Source organism: Oncorhynchus masou, chromosome 20, assembly GCF_036934945.1.
Source record: "Oncorhynchus masou masou isolate Uvic2021 chromosome 20, UVic_Omas_1.1, whole genome shotgun sequence".
NCBI classification, from domain to species: Eukaryota; Metazoa; Chordata; class Actinopteri; order Salmoniformes; family Salmonidae; genus Oncorhynchus; species Oncorhynchus masou.
Genome location: NC_088231.1, coordinates 25,458,610 through 25,476,008, shown reverse-complemented (window position 1 = coordinate 25,476,008; position 17,399 = coordinate 25,458,610). Strand labels below are relative to the sequence as shown.

The 17,399-nt window shown below is 45.9% G+C and overlaps 1 protein-coding gene across 1 annotated transcript in view; it reads right to left on the bottom strand.

Annotated features, from left to right (window-relative positions):
* Positions 1-17,399, bottom strand: part of LOC135507199 (wolframin-like) — a 54,504-nt gene that overhangs the window by 16,984 nt on the left and 20,121 nt on the right. The window contains exons 9-13 of the mRNA XM_064926792.1: positions 14,399-14,564; positions 14,204-14,316; positions 13,394-13,557; positions 11,485-11,722; positions 9,643-9,828 (exon numbers count right to left, since the gene is read on the bottom strand). Coding sequence (XP_064782864.1) covers positions 9,643-9,828; positions 11,485-11,722; positions 13,394-13,557; positions 14,204-14,316; positions 14,399-14,564 — 867 coding nt within the window. The remainder of the gene's footprint in view (positions 1-9,642; positions 9,829-11,484; positions 11,723-13,393; positions 13,558-14,203; positions 14,317-14,398; positions 14,565-17,399) is intronic.

Sequence of the window (17,399 nt, the reverse complement as noted above, 5' to 3'; positions counted from 1 at the left end):
AACATGGCTTAAGCCTGATGAATTTACTGTGTTAAATGAGGCCTCACCTCCTGGCTACACTAGTGACCATATCCCCGTGCATCCCGCAAAGGCGGAGGTGTTGCTAACATTTACGATAGCAAATTTCAATTTACAAAAAAAAAAATGACGTTTTCGTCTTTTGAGCTTCTAGTCATGAAATCTATGCAGCCTACTCAATCACTTTTTATAGCTACTGTTTACAGGCCTCCTGGGTCATATACAGCGTTCCTCACTGAGTTCCCTGAATTCCTATCGGACCTTGTAGTCATAGCAGATAATATTCTAATCTTTGGTGACTTTAATATTCACATGGAAAAGTCCACAGACCCACTCCAAAAGGCTTTCGGAGCCATCATCGACTCAGTGGGTTTTGTCCAACATGTCTCTGGACCCACTCACTGTCACAGTCATACGCTGGACCTAGTTTTGTCCCATGGAATAAATGTTGTGGATCTTAATGTTTTTCCTCATAATCCAGGACTATCGGACCACCATTTTATTACGTTTGCAATTGCAACAAATAATCTGCTCAGACCCCAACCAAGGAACATCAAAAGTCGTGCTATTAATTCACAGACAACACAAAGATTCCTTGATGTCCTTCCAGATTCCCTCTGTCTACCCAATGACACCAGAGGACAAAAATCAGTTAACCACCTAACTGAGGAACTCAATTTAACCTTGCGCAATACCCTAGATGCAGTTGCACCCCTAAAAACTAAAAACATTTCTCATAAGAAACTAGCTCCCTGGTACACAGAAAATACCCGAGCTCTGAAGCAAGCTTCCAGAAAATTGGAACGGAAATGGCGCCACACCAAACTGGAAGTCTTCCGTCTAGCTTGGAAAGACAGTACCGTGCAGTACCGAAGAGCCCTTACTGCTGCTCGATCATCCTATTTTTCTAACTTAATTGAGGACAATAAGAACAATCCAAAATTCCTTTTTGATACGGTCGCAAAGCTAACTAAAAAGCAGCATTCCCCAAGAGAGGATGACTTTCACTTTAGCAGTGATAAATTCATGAACTTCTTTGAGGAAAAAATTATGATTATTAGAAAGCAAATTACAGACTCCTCTTTAAATCTGCGTATTCCTTCAAAGCTCAGTTGTCCTGAGTCTGCACAACTCTGCGTGGACCTAGGATCAAGAGAGACGCTCAAGTGTTTTAGTACTATATCTCTTGACACAATGATGAAAATAATCATGGCCTCTAAACCTTCAAGCTGCATACTGGACCCTATTCCAACTAAACTACTGAAAGAGCTGCTTCCTGTGCTTGGCCCTCCTATGTTGAACATAATAAACGACTCTCTATCCACCGGATGTGTACCAAACTCACTAAAAGTGGCAGTAATAAAGCCTCTCTTGAAAAAGCCAAACCTTGACCCAGAAAATATAAAAAACTATCGGCCTATATCGAATCTTCCATTCCTCTCAAAAATCTTAGAAAAGGCTGTTGCTCAGCAACTCACTGCCTTCCTGAAGACAAACAATGTATATGAAATGCTTCAGTCTGGTTTTAGACCCCATCATAGCACTGAGACGGCACTTGTGAAGGTGGTAAATGACATTTTAATGGCATCGGACCGAGGCTCTGCATCTGTCCTCGTGCTCCTAGACCTTAGTGCTGCTTTTGATACCATCGATCACCACATTCTTTTGGAGAGATTGGAAACCCAAATTGGTCTACACGGACAAGTTCTGGCCTGGTTTAGATCTTATCTGTCGGAAAGATATCAGTTTGTCTCTGTGGATGGTTTGTCCTCTGACAAATCAACTGTAAATTTCGGTGTTCCTCAAGGTTCCGTTTTAGGACCGCTGTTGTTTTCACTATATATTTTACCTCTTGGGGATGTTATTCGAAAACATAATGTTAACTTTCACTGCTATGCGGATGATACACAGCTGTACATTTCAATGAAACATGGTGAAGCCCCAAAATTGCCCTCGCTAGAAGCATGTGTTTCAGACATAAGGAAGTGGATGGCAGCAAACTTTCTACTTTTAAACTCGGATAAAACAGAGATGCTTGTTCTAGGTCCCAAGAAACAAAGAGATCTTCTGTTGAATCTGACAATTAATCTTAATGGTTGTACAGTCATCTCAAATAAAACTGTGAAGGACCTCGGCGTTACTCTGGACCCTGATCTCTCTTTTGAAGAACATATCAAGACCATTTCAAGGACAGCTTTTCTCCATCTACGTAACATTGCAAAAATCAGAAACTTTCTGTCCAAAAATGATGCAGAAAAATTAATCCATGCTTTTGTCACTTCTAGGTTAGACTACTGCAATGCTCTACTTTCCGGCTACCCGGATAAAGCACTAAATAAACTTCAGTTAGTGCTAAATACGGCTGCTAGAATCCTGACTAGAACCAAAAAATTTGATCATATTACTCCAGTGCTAGCCTCCCTACACTGGCTTCCTGTCAAAGCAAGGGCTGATTTCAAGGTTTTACTGCTAACCTACAAAGCATTGCATGGGCTTGCTCCTACCTATCTCTCTGATTTGGTCCTGCCGTACATACCTACACGTACGCTACGGTCACAAGACGCAGGCCTCCTAATTGTCCCTAGAATTTCTAAGCAAACAGCTGGAGGCAGGGCTTTCTCCTATAGAGCTCCATTTTTATGGAACGGTCTGCCTACCCATGTCAGAGACGCAAACTCGGTCTCAACCTTTAAGTCTTTACTGAAGACTCATCTCTTCAGTGGGTCATATGATTGAGTGTAGTCTGGCCCAGGAGTGGGAAGGTGAACGGAAAGGCTCTGGAGCAACGAACCACCCTTGCTGTCTCTGCCTGGCCGGTTCCCCTCTTTCCACTGGGATTCTCTGCCTCTAACCCTATTACAGGGGCTGAGTCACTGGCTTGCTGGGGCTCTCTCATGCCGTCCCTGGAGGGGGTGCGTCACCTGAGTGGGTTGATTCACTGATGTGGTCATCCTGTCTGGGTTGGCGCCCCCCCCTTGGGTTGTGCCGTGGCGGAGATCTTTGCGGGCTATACTCAGCTTTGTCTCAGGATGGTAAGTTGGTGGTTGAAGATATCCCTCCAGTGGTGTGGGGGCTGTGCTTTGGCAAAGTGGATGGGGTTATATCCTTCCTGTTTGGCCCTGTCCGGGGGTGTCCTCGGGTGGGGCCACAGTGTCTCCTGACCCCTCCTGTCTCAGCCTCCAGTATTTATGCTGCAGTAGTTTATGTGTCGGGGGCTGGGGTCAGTTTGTTATATCTGGAGTACTTCTCCTGTCCAATTCGGTGTCCTGTGTGAATCTAAGTGTGCGTTCTCTAATTCTCTCCTTCTCTCTCTCGGAGGACCTGAGCCCTAGGACCATGCCCCAGGACTACCTGACATGATGACTCCTTGCTGTCCCCAGTCCACCTGGCCGTGCTGCTGCTCCAGTTTCAACTGACCTGAGCCCTAGAACCATGCCCCAGGACTACTTGACATGATGACTCCTTGCTGTCCCCAGTCCACCTGGCCGTGCTGCTGCTCCAGTTTCAACTGTTCTGCCTTATTATTATTCGACCATGCTGGTCATTTATGAACATTTGAACATCTTGGCCATGTTCTGTTATAATCTCTACCCGGCACAGCCAGAAGAGGACTGGCCACCCCACATAGCCTGGTTCCTCTCTAGGTTTCTTCCTAGGTTTTGGCTTTTCTAGGGAGTTTTTCCTAGCCACCGTGCTTCTACACCTGCATTGCTTGCTGTTTGGGGTTTTAGGCTGGGTTTCTGTACAGCACTTTGAGATATCAGCTGATGTACGAAGGGCTATATAAATAAATTTGATGATGATTTGATGAGTTACCATCCCATCCAGTATAAAGCCAAGTACAGCCCCAGGTACCATCCCATCCAGTACAAAGCCAAGTACAGCCCCAGTTACCATCCCATCCAGTACAAAGCCAAGTACAGCCCCAGTTACCATCCCATCCAGTCCAAAGACAAGTACAGCCCCAGTTACCATCCCATCCAGTATAAAGCCAAGTACAGCCCCAGTTACCATCCCATCCAGTATAAAGCCAAGTACAGCCCCAGTTACCATCCCATCCAGTACAAATCCAAGTACAGCCCCAGTTACCATCCCATCCAGTATAAAGCCAAGTCCAGCCCCAGTTACCGTCCCATTCAGTATAAAGCCAAGTACAGCCCCAGTTACCGTCCCATCCAGTATAAAGCCAAGTACAGCCCCAGTTACCGTCCCATCCAGTATAAAGCCAAGTACAGCCCCAGTTACCGTCCCATCCAGTATAAAGCCAAGTACAGCCCCAGTTACCATCCCATCCAGTCCAAAGCCAAGTACAGCCCCAGTTACCATCCCATCCAGTACAAAGCCAAGTACAGCACCAGTTACCATCCCATCCAGTATAAAGCCAAGTACAGCCCCAGTTACCGTCCCATCCAGTACAAAGCCAAGTACAGCCCCAGTTACCATCCCATCCAGTACAAAGCCAAATACAGCCCCAGTTACCATCCCATCCAGTATAAAGCCAAGTACAGCCCCAGGTACCATCCCATCCAGTACAAAGCCAAGTACAGCCCCAGTTACCATCCCATCCAGTACAAAGCCAAGTACAGCCCCAGTTACCATCCCATCCAGTCCAAAGACAAGTACAGCCCCAGTTACCATCCCATCCAGTATAAAGCCAAGTACAGCCCCAGTTACCATCCCATCCAGTATAAAGCCAAGTACAGCCCCAGTTACCATCCCATCCAGTACAAAGCCAAGTACAGCCCCAGTTACCATCCCATCCAGTACAAATCCAAGTACAGCCCCAGTTACCATCCCATCCAGTACAAAGCCTAGTACAGCCCCAGTTACCATCCCATCCAGTATAAAGCCAAGTACAGCCCCAGTTACCATCCCATCCAGTATAAAGCCAAGTACAGCCCCAGTTACCATCCCATCCAGTATAAAGGCAAGTACAGCCCCAGTTACCATCCCATCCAGTGTAAAGCCAAGTACAGCCCCAGTTACCATCCCATCCAGTATAAAGCCAAGTACAGCCCCAGTTACCATCCCATCCAGTACAAAGCCAAGTACAGCCCCAGTTACCATCCCATCCAGTACAAAGCCAAGTACAGCCCCAGTTACCATCCCATCCAGTATAAAGCCAAGTACAGCCCCAGTTACCGTCCCATCCAGTACAAAGCCAAGTACAGCCCCAGTTACCATCCCATCCAGTACAAAGCCAAATACAGCCCCAGTTACCATCCCATCCAGTACAAAGCCAAGTACAGCCCCAGTTACCGTCCCATCCAGTCCAAAGCCAAGTACAGCCCCAGTTACCATCCCATCCAGTATAAAGCCAAGTACAGCCCCAGTTACCATCCCATCCAGTATAAAGCCAAGTACAGCCCCAGTTACCATCCCATCCAGTACAAATCCAAGTACAGCCCCAGTTACCATCCCATCCAGTATAAAGCCAAGTCCAGCCCCAGTTACCGTCCCATTCAGTATAAAGCCAAGTACAGCCCCAGTTACCGTCCCATCCAGTATAAAGCCAAGTACAGCCCCAGTTACCGTCCCATCCAGTATAAAGCCAAGTACAGCCCCAGTTACCGTCCCATCCAGTATAAAGCCAAGTACAGCCCCAGTTACCATCCCATCCAGTCCAAAGCCAAGTACAGCCCCAGTTACCATCCCATCCAGTACAAAGCCAAGTACAGCACCAGTTACCATCCCATCCAGTATAAAGCCAAGTACAGCCCCAGTTACCGTCCCATCCAGTACAAAGCCAAGTACAGCCCCAGTTACCATCCCATCCAGTACAAAGCCAAATACAGCCCCAGTTACCATCCCATCCAGTATAAAGCCAAGTACAGCCCCAGGTACCATCCCATCCAGTACAAAGCCAAGTACAGCCCCAGTTACCATCCCATCCAGTACAAAGCCAAGTACAGCCCCAGTTACCATCCCATCCAGTCCAAAGACAAGTACAGCCCCAGTTACCATCCCATCCAGTATAAAGCCAAGTACAGCCCCAGTTACCATCCCATCCAGTATAAAGCCAAGTACAGCCCCAGTTACCATCCCATCCAGTACAAAGCCAAGTACAGCCCCAGTTACCATCCCATCCAGTACAAATCCAAGTACAGCCCCAGTTACCATCCCATCCAGTACAAAGCCTAGTACAGCCCCAGTTACCATCCCATCCAGTATAAAGCCAAGTACAGCCCCAGTTACCATCCCATCCAGTATAAAGCCAAGTACAGCCCCAGTTACCATCCCATCCAGTATAAAGGCAAGTACAGCCCCAGTTACCATCCCATCCAGTGTAAAGCCAAGTACAGCCCCAGTTACCATCCCATCCAGTATAAAGCCAAGTACAGCCCCAGTTACCATCCCATCCAGTACAAAGCCAAGTACAGCCCCAGTTACCATCCCATCCAGTACAAAGCCAAGTACAGCCCCAGTTACCATCCCATCCAGTATAAAGCCAAGTACAGCCCCAGTTACCGTCCCATCCAGTACAAAGCCAAGTACAGCCCCAGTTACCATCCCATCCAGTACAAAGCCAAATACAGCCCCAGTTACCATCCCATCCAGTACAAAGCCAAGTACAGCCCCAGTTACCGTCCCATCCAGTCCAAAGCCAAGTACAGCCCCAGTTACCATCCCATCCAGTATAAAGCCAAGTACAGCCCCAGTTACCATCCCATCCTGTCCAAAGCCAAGTACAGCTCCAGTTACCATCCCATCCAGTATAAAGCCAAGTACAGCCCCAGTTACCATCCCATCCAGTCCAAAGCCAAGTACAGCCCCAGTTACCATCCCATCCAGAACAAAGCCAAATACAACCCCAGTTACCATCCCATCCAGTATAAAGCCAAGTACATCCCCAGTTACCATCCCATCCAGTATAAAGCCAAGTACAGCCCCAGTTACCATCCCATCCAGTATAAAGGCAAGTACAGCCCCAGTTACCATCCCATCCAGTGTAAAGCCAAGTACAGCCCCAGTTACCATCCCATCCAGTATAAAGCCAAGTACAGCCCCAGTTACCATCCCATCCAGTACAAAGCCAAGTACAGCCCCAGTTACCATCCCATCCAGTACAAAGCCAAGTACAGCCCCAGTTACTATCCCATCCAGTATAAAGCCAAGTACAGCCCCAGTTACCGTCCCATCCAGTACAAAGCCAAGTACAGCCCCAGTTACCATCCCATCCAGTACAAAGCCAAATACAGCCCCAGTTACCATCCCATCCAGTACAAAGCCAAGTACAGCCCCAGTTACCGTCCCATCCAGTCCAAAGCCAAGTACAGCCCCAGTTACCATCCCATCCAGTATAAAGCCAAGTACAGCCCCAGGTACCATCCCATCCTGTCCAAAGCCAAGTACAGCTCCAGTTACCATCCCATCCAGTATAAAGCCAAGTACAGCCCCAGTTACCATCCCATCCAGTCCAAAGCCAAGTACAGCCCCAGTTACCATCCCATCCAGAACAAAGCCAAATACAACCCCAGTTACCATCCCATCCAGTATAAAGCCAAGTACATCCCCAGTTACCATCCCATCCAGTATAAAGCCAAGTACAGCCCCAGTTACCATCCCATCCAGTATAAAGCCAAGTACAGCCCCAGTTACCATCCCATCCAGTACAAAGCCAAGTACAGCCCCAGTTACCATCACATCCAGTATAAAGCCAAGTACAGCCCCAGTTACCGTCCCATCCAGTATAAAGCCAAGTACAGCCCCAGTTACCATCCCATCCAGTCCAAAGCCAAGTACAGCCCCAGTTACCATCCCATCCAGTATAAAGCCAAGTACAGCCCCAGTTACCATCCCATCCAGTACAAAGCCAAGTACAGCCCCAGTTACCATCCCATCCAGTACAAAGCCAAGTCCAGCCCCAGTTACCATCCCATCCAGTACAAAGCCAAGTACAGCCCCAGTTACCATCCCATCCAGTATAAAGCCAAGTCCAGCCCCAGTTACCATCCCATCCAGTATAAAGCCAAGTACAGCCCCAGTTACCATCCCATCCAGTACAAAGCCAAGTACAGCCCCAGTTACCATCCCATCCAGTACAAAGCCAAGTACAGCCCCAGTTACCATCCCATCCAGTCCAATGCCAAGTACAGCCCCAGTTACCATCCCATCCAGTGATACATTCACATAACTGCAATAGAATGAGCTCCCACATTATTGGGGACTGTGACACATGTTACTGTCCCAACACTATTGTTGTTTTGGCTTTGTACTCCAGCACTTTGGATTTGAAATGATACAATGACTAAGAGGTCAAAGTGCAGACTGTCAGATTTAATTTAAGGGTGAACTGTTTTTTGAAAATACAGTAATTTTTGCACATAGTCACCCCCATTTTAGGGGAACCAAAGCATTGGGAAAATGCACTTATATGTGTATTAATGTAGTACAAAGTGTAGTATTTGGTCCCATATTCCTAGCACGTAATGAATTCCTAGCACGTAATGACCACATCAAGCTTGTGACTCCACAAAACTTGTTGGATACATTTGCAGTTTTTTTTTTAGTTGTGTTTCAGATTATTTAGTGCCCGATAAAAATGAATGATAAATAATGTAGTGTCATTGTGAGCAAACTTTTATTGTGAATAATGTTGGTGCTACCATAGTTACGGAGAGTCCTAAATTGTTTGTGAATAAATGAAGAGTGAGGAAGTTACAGACACACAAATATCCTAGCCCCCCCCCCACCCCACCCTAAAATGCTAACCTCTCCTGTAATGGTAGCATGAGGGTAGCATGTTTTGGGGGTAGGATATTTCTGAACTTTCTCTCTCATCATTATTCACGATTCATTCAGGATTATCTGAGATCATGGTGGCGTCCACATTCATGTAGAAGTGTTTAGAAACATCATCTATTCTCATGTACAATAAAAGTGACTCCAAAATGACACAATACATTATTTACCATTCATTTCTATTGGGCACTAAATAATCTGAAACACAACCAAAAACAAACAGCAAATGTATCCAACAAGTTTGTAGAGTCACAAGCTCCAGGAATATGGGACCAAATACTACACTTTTTACTACTTAAAATATACATAAGTGAATTTATCACAATACCTTTGGTCTCCTAAAAATGGGGCGGACTATGTAGAAAAAGGGCTATAATTTCTATATGTTTCATATGGATGAAAATACCCTAAAATTAAAGCTGACAGTCTGACCTTTAACCTTGAAATAATATTAGCATATTTCAAATCTGAAGTGCTGGAGGACAGTCAGAAAAATCTAAAATGTGTCACTGTCCCAATAGTTTTAGATCTCACTTTATGTCTTGCCCCCCCCCTCCCCACACTTTTTATGTCTTTTTAAATTACTGTATTATTCATTTGCACACAAGGAAATACAAAACAATGTGATGAGGGTTTTAAAAAAGACAAGAGAAAAGTAAAAACCCTCAGGGATTTATAAGGCACCTCCCCCTTTCAAATATTCATAGAATTAACCCCTCCCCCTTTCAAATATTCATATAATTAACCCCTCCCCTTTCAAATATTCATATAATTAGCCCCTCCCCCTTTCAAATATTCATATAATTAGCCCCTCCCTCTTTCAAATATTCATAGAATTAACCCCTCCCAAATATTCATGGCAATTAACCCCTCCCCCTTTACCTGCAGTCCCTCGGAGTGGAACACGTACATCCAGAAGAACAGCATCACCATGGTGACGCAGCACAGGATGAGCTTGACGGCGCCGCGTTGCGACATGGAGTGGAACACGTCCATGAGAGACAGGCCGAAGCGCGTCCACAGCCTCAGTGTCACCGGCACCGCACACACGGCCAGCGTCACAATCATCTGACAATTATAGAACAAAACTTTATTGACCCAACGCAATGTGGACATTATAGTGACACCGCACACACGACCAGCGTCACAATCATCTGACAATTATAGAACAAAACTTTATTGACCCAACGCAATGTGGACATTATAGTGACACCGCACACACGACCAGCGTCACAATCATCTGACAATTAGAGAACAAAACTTTATTGACCCAACGCAATGTGGACATTATAGTGGTGTTATAGTGATATTATAGTAGTATTATAGTGGTGTCATAGTGGTGTCATAGTGACACCGCACACACGGCCAGCGTCACAATCATCTGACAATTATAGAACAAAACTTTATTGACCCAACGCAATGTGGACATTATAGTGGTGTTATAGTGGCGTTATAGTGGTATTATAGTGGTATTATAGTGGTGCTATAGTGGTATTATAGTGGTATTATAGTGGTATTATAGTAGTGTCATAGTGGTGTTATAGTGACACCGCACACACGGCCAGCGTCACAATCATCTGGCAATTATAGAATGAAACTTTGACCCAACGCAATGTGGACATTATAGTGGTGTTATAGTGATATTATAGTGGCATTATAGTGGTGTTATAGTGGTATTATAGTGGTATTATAGTGGCATTATAGTGGTGTTATAGTGGTATTATAGTGGTGTTATAGTGGTGTCATAGTGACACCGCACACACGGCAAGTGTCACAATCATCGGACAATTAGAACAAAACTTTATTGACCCAATGCAATGTGGACATTATAGTGGTGTTATAGTGGTGTCATAGTGACACCGCACACACGGCAAGTGTCACAATCATCTGACAATCAGAACAAAACTTTATTGACCCAACGCAATGTGGAAATGTGTCCCGAGTCAGACTACAGTGATTATAGTGGTATTATAGGGGTATTATAGTGACAGTGGTGTTATAGTGGCGTTATAGTGGCGTTATAGTGGCGTTATAGTGGCGTCATAGCGGCGTCATAGCGGCGTCATAGCGGCGTCATAGCGGCGTCATAGCGGCGTTATAGTGACATTATAGTGGTGTTATAGTGGTATTATAGTGGTGCTATAGTGGCATTATAGTGGTATTATAGTGACATTATAGTGGTGTTATAGTGGTATTATAGTGGTGCTATAGTGGCATTATAGTGGCATTATAGTGGTATCATAGTGGTATTATAGTGGTATTATAGTGGTATCATAGTGGTATTATAGTGGCGTTATAGTGGTGTTATAGTGGTGTTATAGTGGTGTTATAGTGGTGTTATAGTGGTATTATAGTGGTATTATAGTGTATTGATTTGTGTATTTTGTAAACTGACCTCACTAAATGAAACGAATGCAAATGGACAATAAAGTTATGGTATCGCCATTTGGGAACACAACAGAAACGAATACCTAGGATAGGATAAAGTAATCCTTCTCACCCCCCCCCCCTTAAATGATTTAGATGCACTATTGTAAAGTGGCTGTTCCACTGATGTCAGAAGGTGAATTCATCAATTTGTAAGTCGCTCTGGATAAGAGCGTCTGCTAAATGACTTAAATGTAATGTAAATGTAATGTAAATGTAATGTTAAATGATCCCCGTCGTGTTTTTCAACTGTATGTACAGCGTGCATGTCTCTTTAAACTGCCGACCAATCATCACCTTGGTGAGCTCCAGCTCCAGGAACCATTTGACCAGCTGGATGAGGACCATGGCGGCCAGTCCTACGGCCAGCACGGGCAAGGCAAACAGGAACAGGAAGTAGCCAACGCAGGTCCGGATGAGCCCCACGGGGGAAGAGTTTTGGAGAAGCACCACAGAGAACTCACACCACAGGAAGCAGACCAAGTAGGGGACCAGGAAACAGTAGGTCCCACGGAAACCACGCTGCCTAGCCATACTGGGGGAGGAGAGGGAGAGGGGGGGAGGAGAGGAGGGGGAGAGGTGGTGAGGAGAGGAGAGGAGGGGGAGGGGTGGTGAGGAGAGGAGAGAGGGGTGGTGAGGAGAGGAGGGATGGGTGGTGAGGAGAGGAGAGGCGAGATGGGAGGATGAGAAACCAACATGTTACGGTGAAGCTGCAAATAGCATATTTTGGCCTGGATGACTTAGGGGTACTGACCTGAAGAACAGGAAGTAGAGGTACTGACCTGTAGAACAGGAAGTAGAGGTAGAGGTACTGACCTGAACAACAGGAAGTAGAGGTATTGACCTGAAGGACAGGAAGTAGAGGTATTGACCTGAAGGACAGGAAGTAGAGGTACTGACCTGAACAACAGGAAGTAGAGTTAGAGATACTGACCTGAAGAACAGGAAGTAGAGGTACTGACCTGAACAACAGGAAGTAGAGGTACTGACCTGAACAACAGGAAGTAGAGTTAGAGATACTGACCTGAAGAACAGGAAGTAGAGGTACTGACCTGAACAACAGGAAGTAGAAGTAGAGGTACTGACCTGAACAACAGGAAGTAGAGGTAGAGGTACTGACCTGAAGAACAGGAAGTAGAGGTAGAGGTACTGACCTGTAGAACAGGAAGTAGAGGTAGAGGTACTGACCTAAAGAACAGGAAGTAGAGGTAGAGGTACTGACCTGAAGAACAGGAAGTAGAGGTACTGACCTGAACAACAGGAAGTAGAGGTACTGACCTGAACAACAGGAAGTAGAGTTAGAGATACTGACCTGAAGAACAGGAAGTAGAGGTAGAGGTACTGACCTGTAGAACAGGAAGTAGAGGTAGAGGTACTGACCTAAAGAACAGGAAGTAGAGGTAGAGGTACTGACCTGAAGAACAGGAAGTAGAGGTACTGACCTGAACAACAGGAAGTAGAGGTACTGACCTGAACAACAGGAAGTAGAGTTAGAGATACTGACCTGAAGAACAGGAAGTAGAGGTAGAGGTACTGACCTGTAGAACAGGAAGTAGAGGTAGAGGTACTGACCTGTAGAACAGGAAGTAGAGGTACTGACCTGAAGAACAGGAAGTAGAGGTAGAGGTACTGACCTGTAGAACAGGAAGTAGAGGTAGAGGTACTGACCTGAACAACAGGAAGTAGAGGTAGAGGTACTGACCTGAAGAACAGGAAGTAGAGGTAGAGGTACTGACCTGAACAACAGGAAGTAGAGGTAGAGGTACTGACCTAAAGAACAGGAAGTAGAGGTAGAGGTACTGACCTGAAGAACAGGAAGTAGAGGTAGAGGTACTGACCTGAACAACAGGAAGTAGAGGTAGAGGTACTGACCTAAAGAACAGGAAGTAGAGGTAGAGGTACTGACCTGTAGAACAGGAAGTAGAGGTAGAGGTACTGACCTGAAGAACAGGAAGTAGAGGTAGAGGTACTGACCTGAAGAACAGGAAGTAGAGGTAGAGGTACTGACCTGAACAACAGGAAGTAGAGGTAGAGGTACTGACCTGAACAACAGGAAGTAGAGGTAGAGGTACTGACCTGAAGAACAGGAAGTAGAGGTAGAGGTACTGACCTGAACAACAGGAAGTAGAGTTAGAGATACTGACCTGAAGAACAGAAAGTAGCAGTACTGACCTGAAGAACAGGAAGTAGAGTTAGAGATACTGACCTGAAGAACAGGAAGTAGAGGTAGAGGTCCAGCAGACAGGGCAGACTGATCTTCATCACCACTGAGTCCCCTAGTGGCAGGGTAGTGAAGGTGTGACTCAGCATCCTCAGCAGAACAGCACTCTGGGGCAGGAGACTGGTCAGGGAACACAAGGACGTTGCCACCTACAGACAGAACCAGACATAGGACCAGCAGTAATATGTGTTATTATATATATGGTCTCTGGTCTAAAGTAGTGCACTATATAGGGAGTAGGCCTCTGGTCTAAAGTGGTGCACTATATAGGGAATAGGGTGCCATAGGGCTTTGGTTTAAAGGTGTGCACTATATAGGGAATAGGGTGCCATAGGGCTTTGGTTTAAAGGTGTGCACTATATAGGGAATAGGGTGCCATAGGGCTTTGGTTTAAAGGTGTGCACTATATAGGGAATAGGGTGCCATAGGTCTCTGGTCTAAAGTAGTGCACTATATAGGGAATAGGGTGCCACAGGTCTCTGGTCTAAAGTGGTGCACTATATAGGGAATAGTGCTCTGGTCTAAAGTGGTGCACTATATAGAGAATAGTGCTCTGGTCTAAAGTAGTGCACTATATAGGGAATAGGGCTCTGGTCTAAAGTAGTGCACTATATAGGGAATAGGGCTCTGGTCTAAAGTAGTGCACTATATAGGGAATAGGGCTCTGGTCTAAAGTAGTGCACTATATAGGGAATAGGGCTCTGGTCTAAAGTAGTGCACTATATAGGGAATAGGGCTCTGGTCTAAAGTAGTGCACTATATAGGGAATAGGGTGCCATTTGGTCTGTGCCTGACCTCAGTGATGAGCGCCCGTTTGGCGTAGGTGGCGCCCGAGGGACTCAGGCTCTTGTAGCTGACCACCGTGAACAAGATGGCTACCGTGGACAGCTCCGAGCAGGGGATCCATCCTATAATACAGACACACTGGTTAGCCTCTTATAGACACACACTACACACACTACACACACTACACACACTACACACACACACCTTTATCAGCGACGGGAAAGGAGAAGACGATGAAGAACACCGATATCAGGAAGTAGAGGTAGGGTTCTAGATTGTTCCAGCCAAAGTTCGACTCTGCTTGCTCCACATCCAGGCCAGGCTCAAACCGGGTCAGCAGGGTTGTTAGGGCACTGAAGTTCTCCCACGCCTGGAGAGGAGGAGGGGGAGGAGGAGGAGGAAGAGGAGGAGGAAGACAAAGAATAAGATGAGAGAAGAGTGTAATGTTAGTATTAAGGAGAAGAGAAGAGGAGAGGAGAGTGTAATGTTAGTTTGAGGAGAGGAGAGGGTAATGTGTGTGGTGTCAGGAAAATAACCTCACACTCAACGTCAACAAAACTAAGGAGATGGATTGTGGACTTCAGGAAACAGCAGAGGGAACACCCTCCTATCCACATCGATGGAACAGTAGTGGAGAGAGTAGCAAGTTTTAAGTTCCTCGGCGTACACATCACAGACAAACTGAATTGGTCCACTCACACAGACAGCATCGTGAAGAAGGCGCAGCAGCGCCTCTTCAACCTCAGGAGGCTGAAGAAATTCGGCTTGTCACCAAAAGCACTCACAAACTTCTACAGATGCACAATCGAGAGCATCCTGGCGGGCTGTATCACCGCCTGGTACGGCAACTGCTCCGCCCTCAACCGTAAGGCTCTCCAGAGGGTAGTGAGGTCTGCACAACGCATCACCGGGGGCAAACTACCTGCCCTCCAGGACACCTACACCACCCGATGTTACAGGAAGGCCATAAAGATTATCAAGGACATCAACCACCCGAGCCACTGCCTGTTCACCCCATTATTATCCAGAAGGCGAGGTCAGTACAGGTGCATCAAAGCTGGGACCGAGAGACTGAAAAACAGCTTCTATCTCAAGGCCATCAGACTGTTAAACAGCCACCACTAACATTGAGTGGCTGCTGCCAACACACTGACACTGACTCAACTCCAGCCACTTTAATAATGGGAATTGATGGGAAATGATGTAAATATATCACTAGCCACTTTAAACAATGCTACCTTATATAATGTTACTTACCCTACATTATTCATCTCATATGCATACGTATATACTGTACTCTATATCATCGACTGCATCCTTATGTAATACATGCATCACTGGCCACTTTAACTATGCCACTTTGTTTACATACTCATCTCATATGTATATACTGTACTCGATACCATCTACTGTATCTTGCCTATGCTGCTCTGTACCATCACTCATTCATATATCCTTATGTACATATTCTTTATCCCCTTACACTGTGTATAAGACAGTAGTTTAGGAATTATTAGTTAGATTACTTGTTGGTTATTACTGCATTGTCGGAACTAGAAGCACAAGCATTTCGCTACACTCGCATCAACATCTGCTAACCATGTGTATGTGACAAATAAATTTGATTTGATTTGATGTTAGTTTGAGGAGAGGGTAATGTTAGTTTGAGGAGAGGAGAGGGCAATGTTAGTTTGAGGAGAGGAGAGGGTAATGTTAGTTTGAGGAGATGGCAACGTTAGTTTGAGGAGAGGAGAGGGTAATGTTAGTTTGAGGAGAGGAGAGGGTCATGTTAGTTTGAGGAGAGGAGAAGGTAATGTTAGTTTGAGGAGATGGCAACGTTAGTTTGAGGAGAGGAGAGGGGTGGGTAATGCTAGTATGAGTATAGGAGAGGGGAGGGTAATGCTAGTATGAGGATAGGATAGGAGAGTGGAGGGTAATGTTAGTTTGAGGAGAGGAGAGGGGAGGGTAATGCTAGTATGAGGAGAGGGGAGGGTAATGCTAGTATGAGGATAGGAGAGGAAAGGAGAGGGCAATGTTAGTTTGAGGAGAGGGTAATGTTAGTTTGAGGAGAGGGTAATGTTAGTTTGAGGAGATGGCAACGTTAGTTTGAGGAGAGGAGAGGGGCGGGTAATGCTAGTATGAGGATAGGAGAGGGGAGGGTAATGCTAGTATGAGGATAGGAGAGGAGAGTGGAGGGTAATGTTAGTTTGAGGAGAGGAGAGGGGAGGGTAATGCTAGTATGAGGAGAGGGGAGGGTAATGCTAGTATGAGGATAGGAGAGGAAAGGAGAGGGCAATGTTAGTTTGAGGAGAGGGTAATGTTAGTTTGAGGAGAGGGTAATGTTAGTTTGAGGAGATGGCAACGTTAGTTTGAGGAGAGGAGAGGGGTGGGTAATGCTAGTATGAGGATAGGAGAGGGGAGGGTAATGCTAGTATGAGGATAGGAGAGGAGAGTGGAGGGTAATGTTAGTTTGAGGAGATGAGAGGGGAGGGTAATGCTAGTATGAGGAGAGGGGAGGGTAATGCTAGTATGAGGATAGGAGAGGAAAGGAGAGGGCAATGTTAGTTTGAGGAGAGGGTAATGTTAGTTTGAGGAGAGGGTAATGTTAGTTTGAGGAGAGGGTAATGTTAGTTTGAGGAGAGGAGATGGCAACGTTAGTTTGAGGAGAGGGTAATGTTAGTTTGAGGAGAGGAGAGGGTAATGTTAGTTTGAGGAGAGGAGATGGTAATGTTAGTTTGAGGAGAGGAGAGGGTAATGTTAGTTTGAGGAGACGAGAGGGGTGGGTAATGCTAGTATGACGATAGGAGAGGGGAGGGTAATGCTAGTATGAGGATAGGAGAGGAGATGGGAGGGTAATGTTAGCTTGAGGAGAGGGGAGGGTAATGCTAGTATGAGGATAGGAGAGGAGAGGGGAGGGTAATGTTAGCCTGAGGAGAGGAGAGGGGAGGGTAATGCTAGTATGAGGATAGGAGAGGAAAGGAGAGGGTAATGTTAGTTTGAGGAGAGAGTAATGTTAGTTTGAGGAGAGGGTAATGTTAGTCTGAGGTGAGTGTAATGTTAGTTTGAGGAGAGGGTAATGTTAGTTTGAGGATAGGAAAGGAGAGAGTAATGTTAGTTTGAGGAGAGGGTAATGCTAGAATGAGGAGAGGAAAGGAGAGGAGAGGGTAATGTTAGTTTGAGGAGAGGAGAGGGTAATGTTAGTATG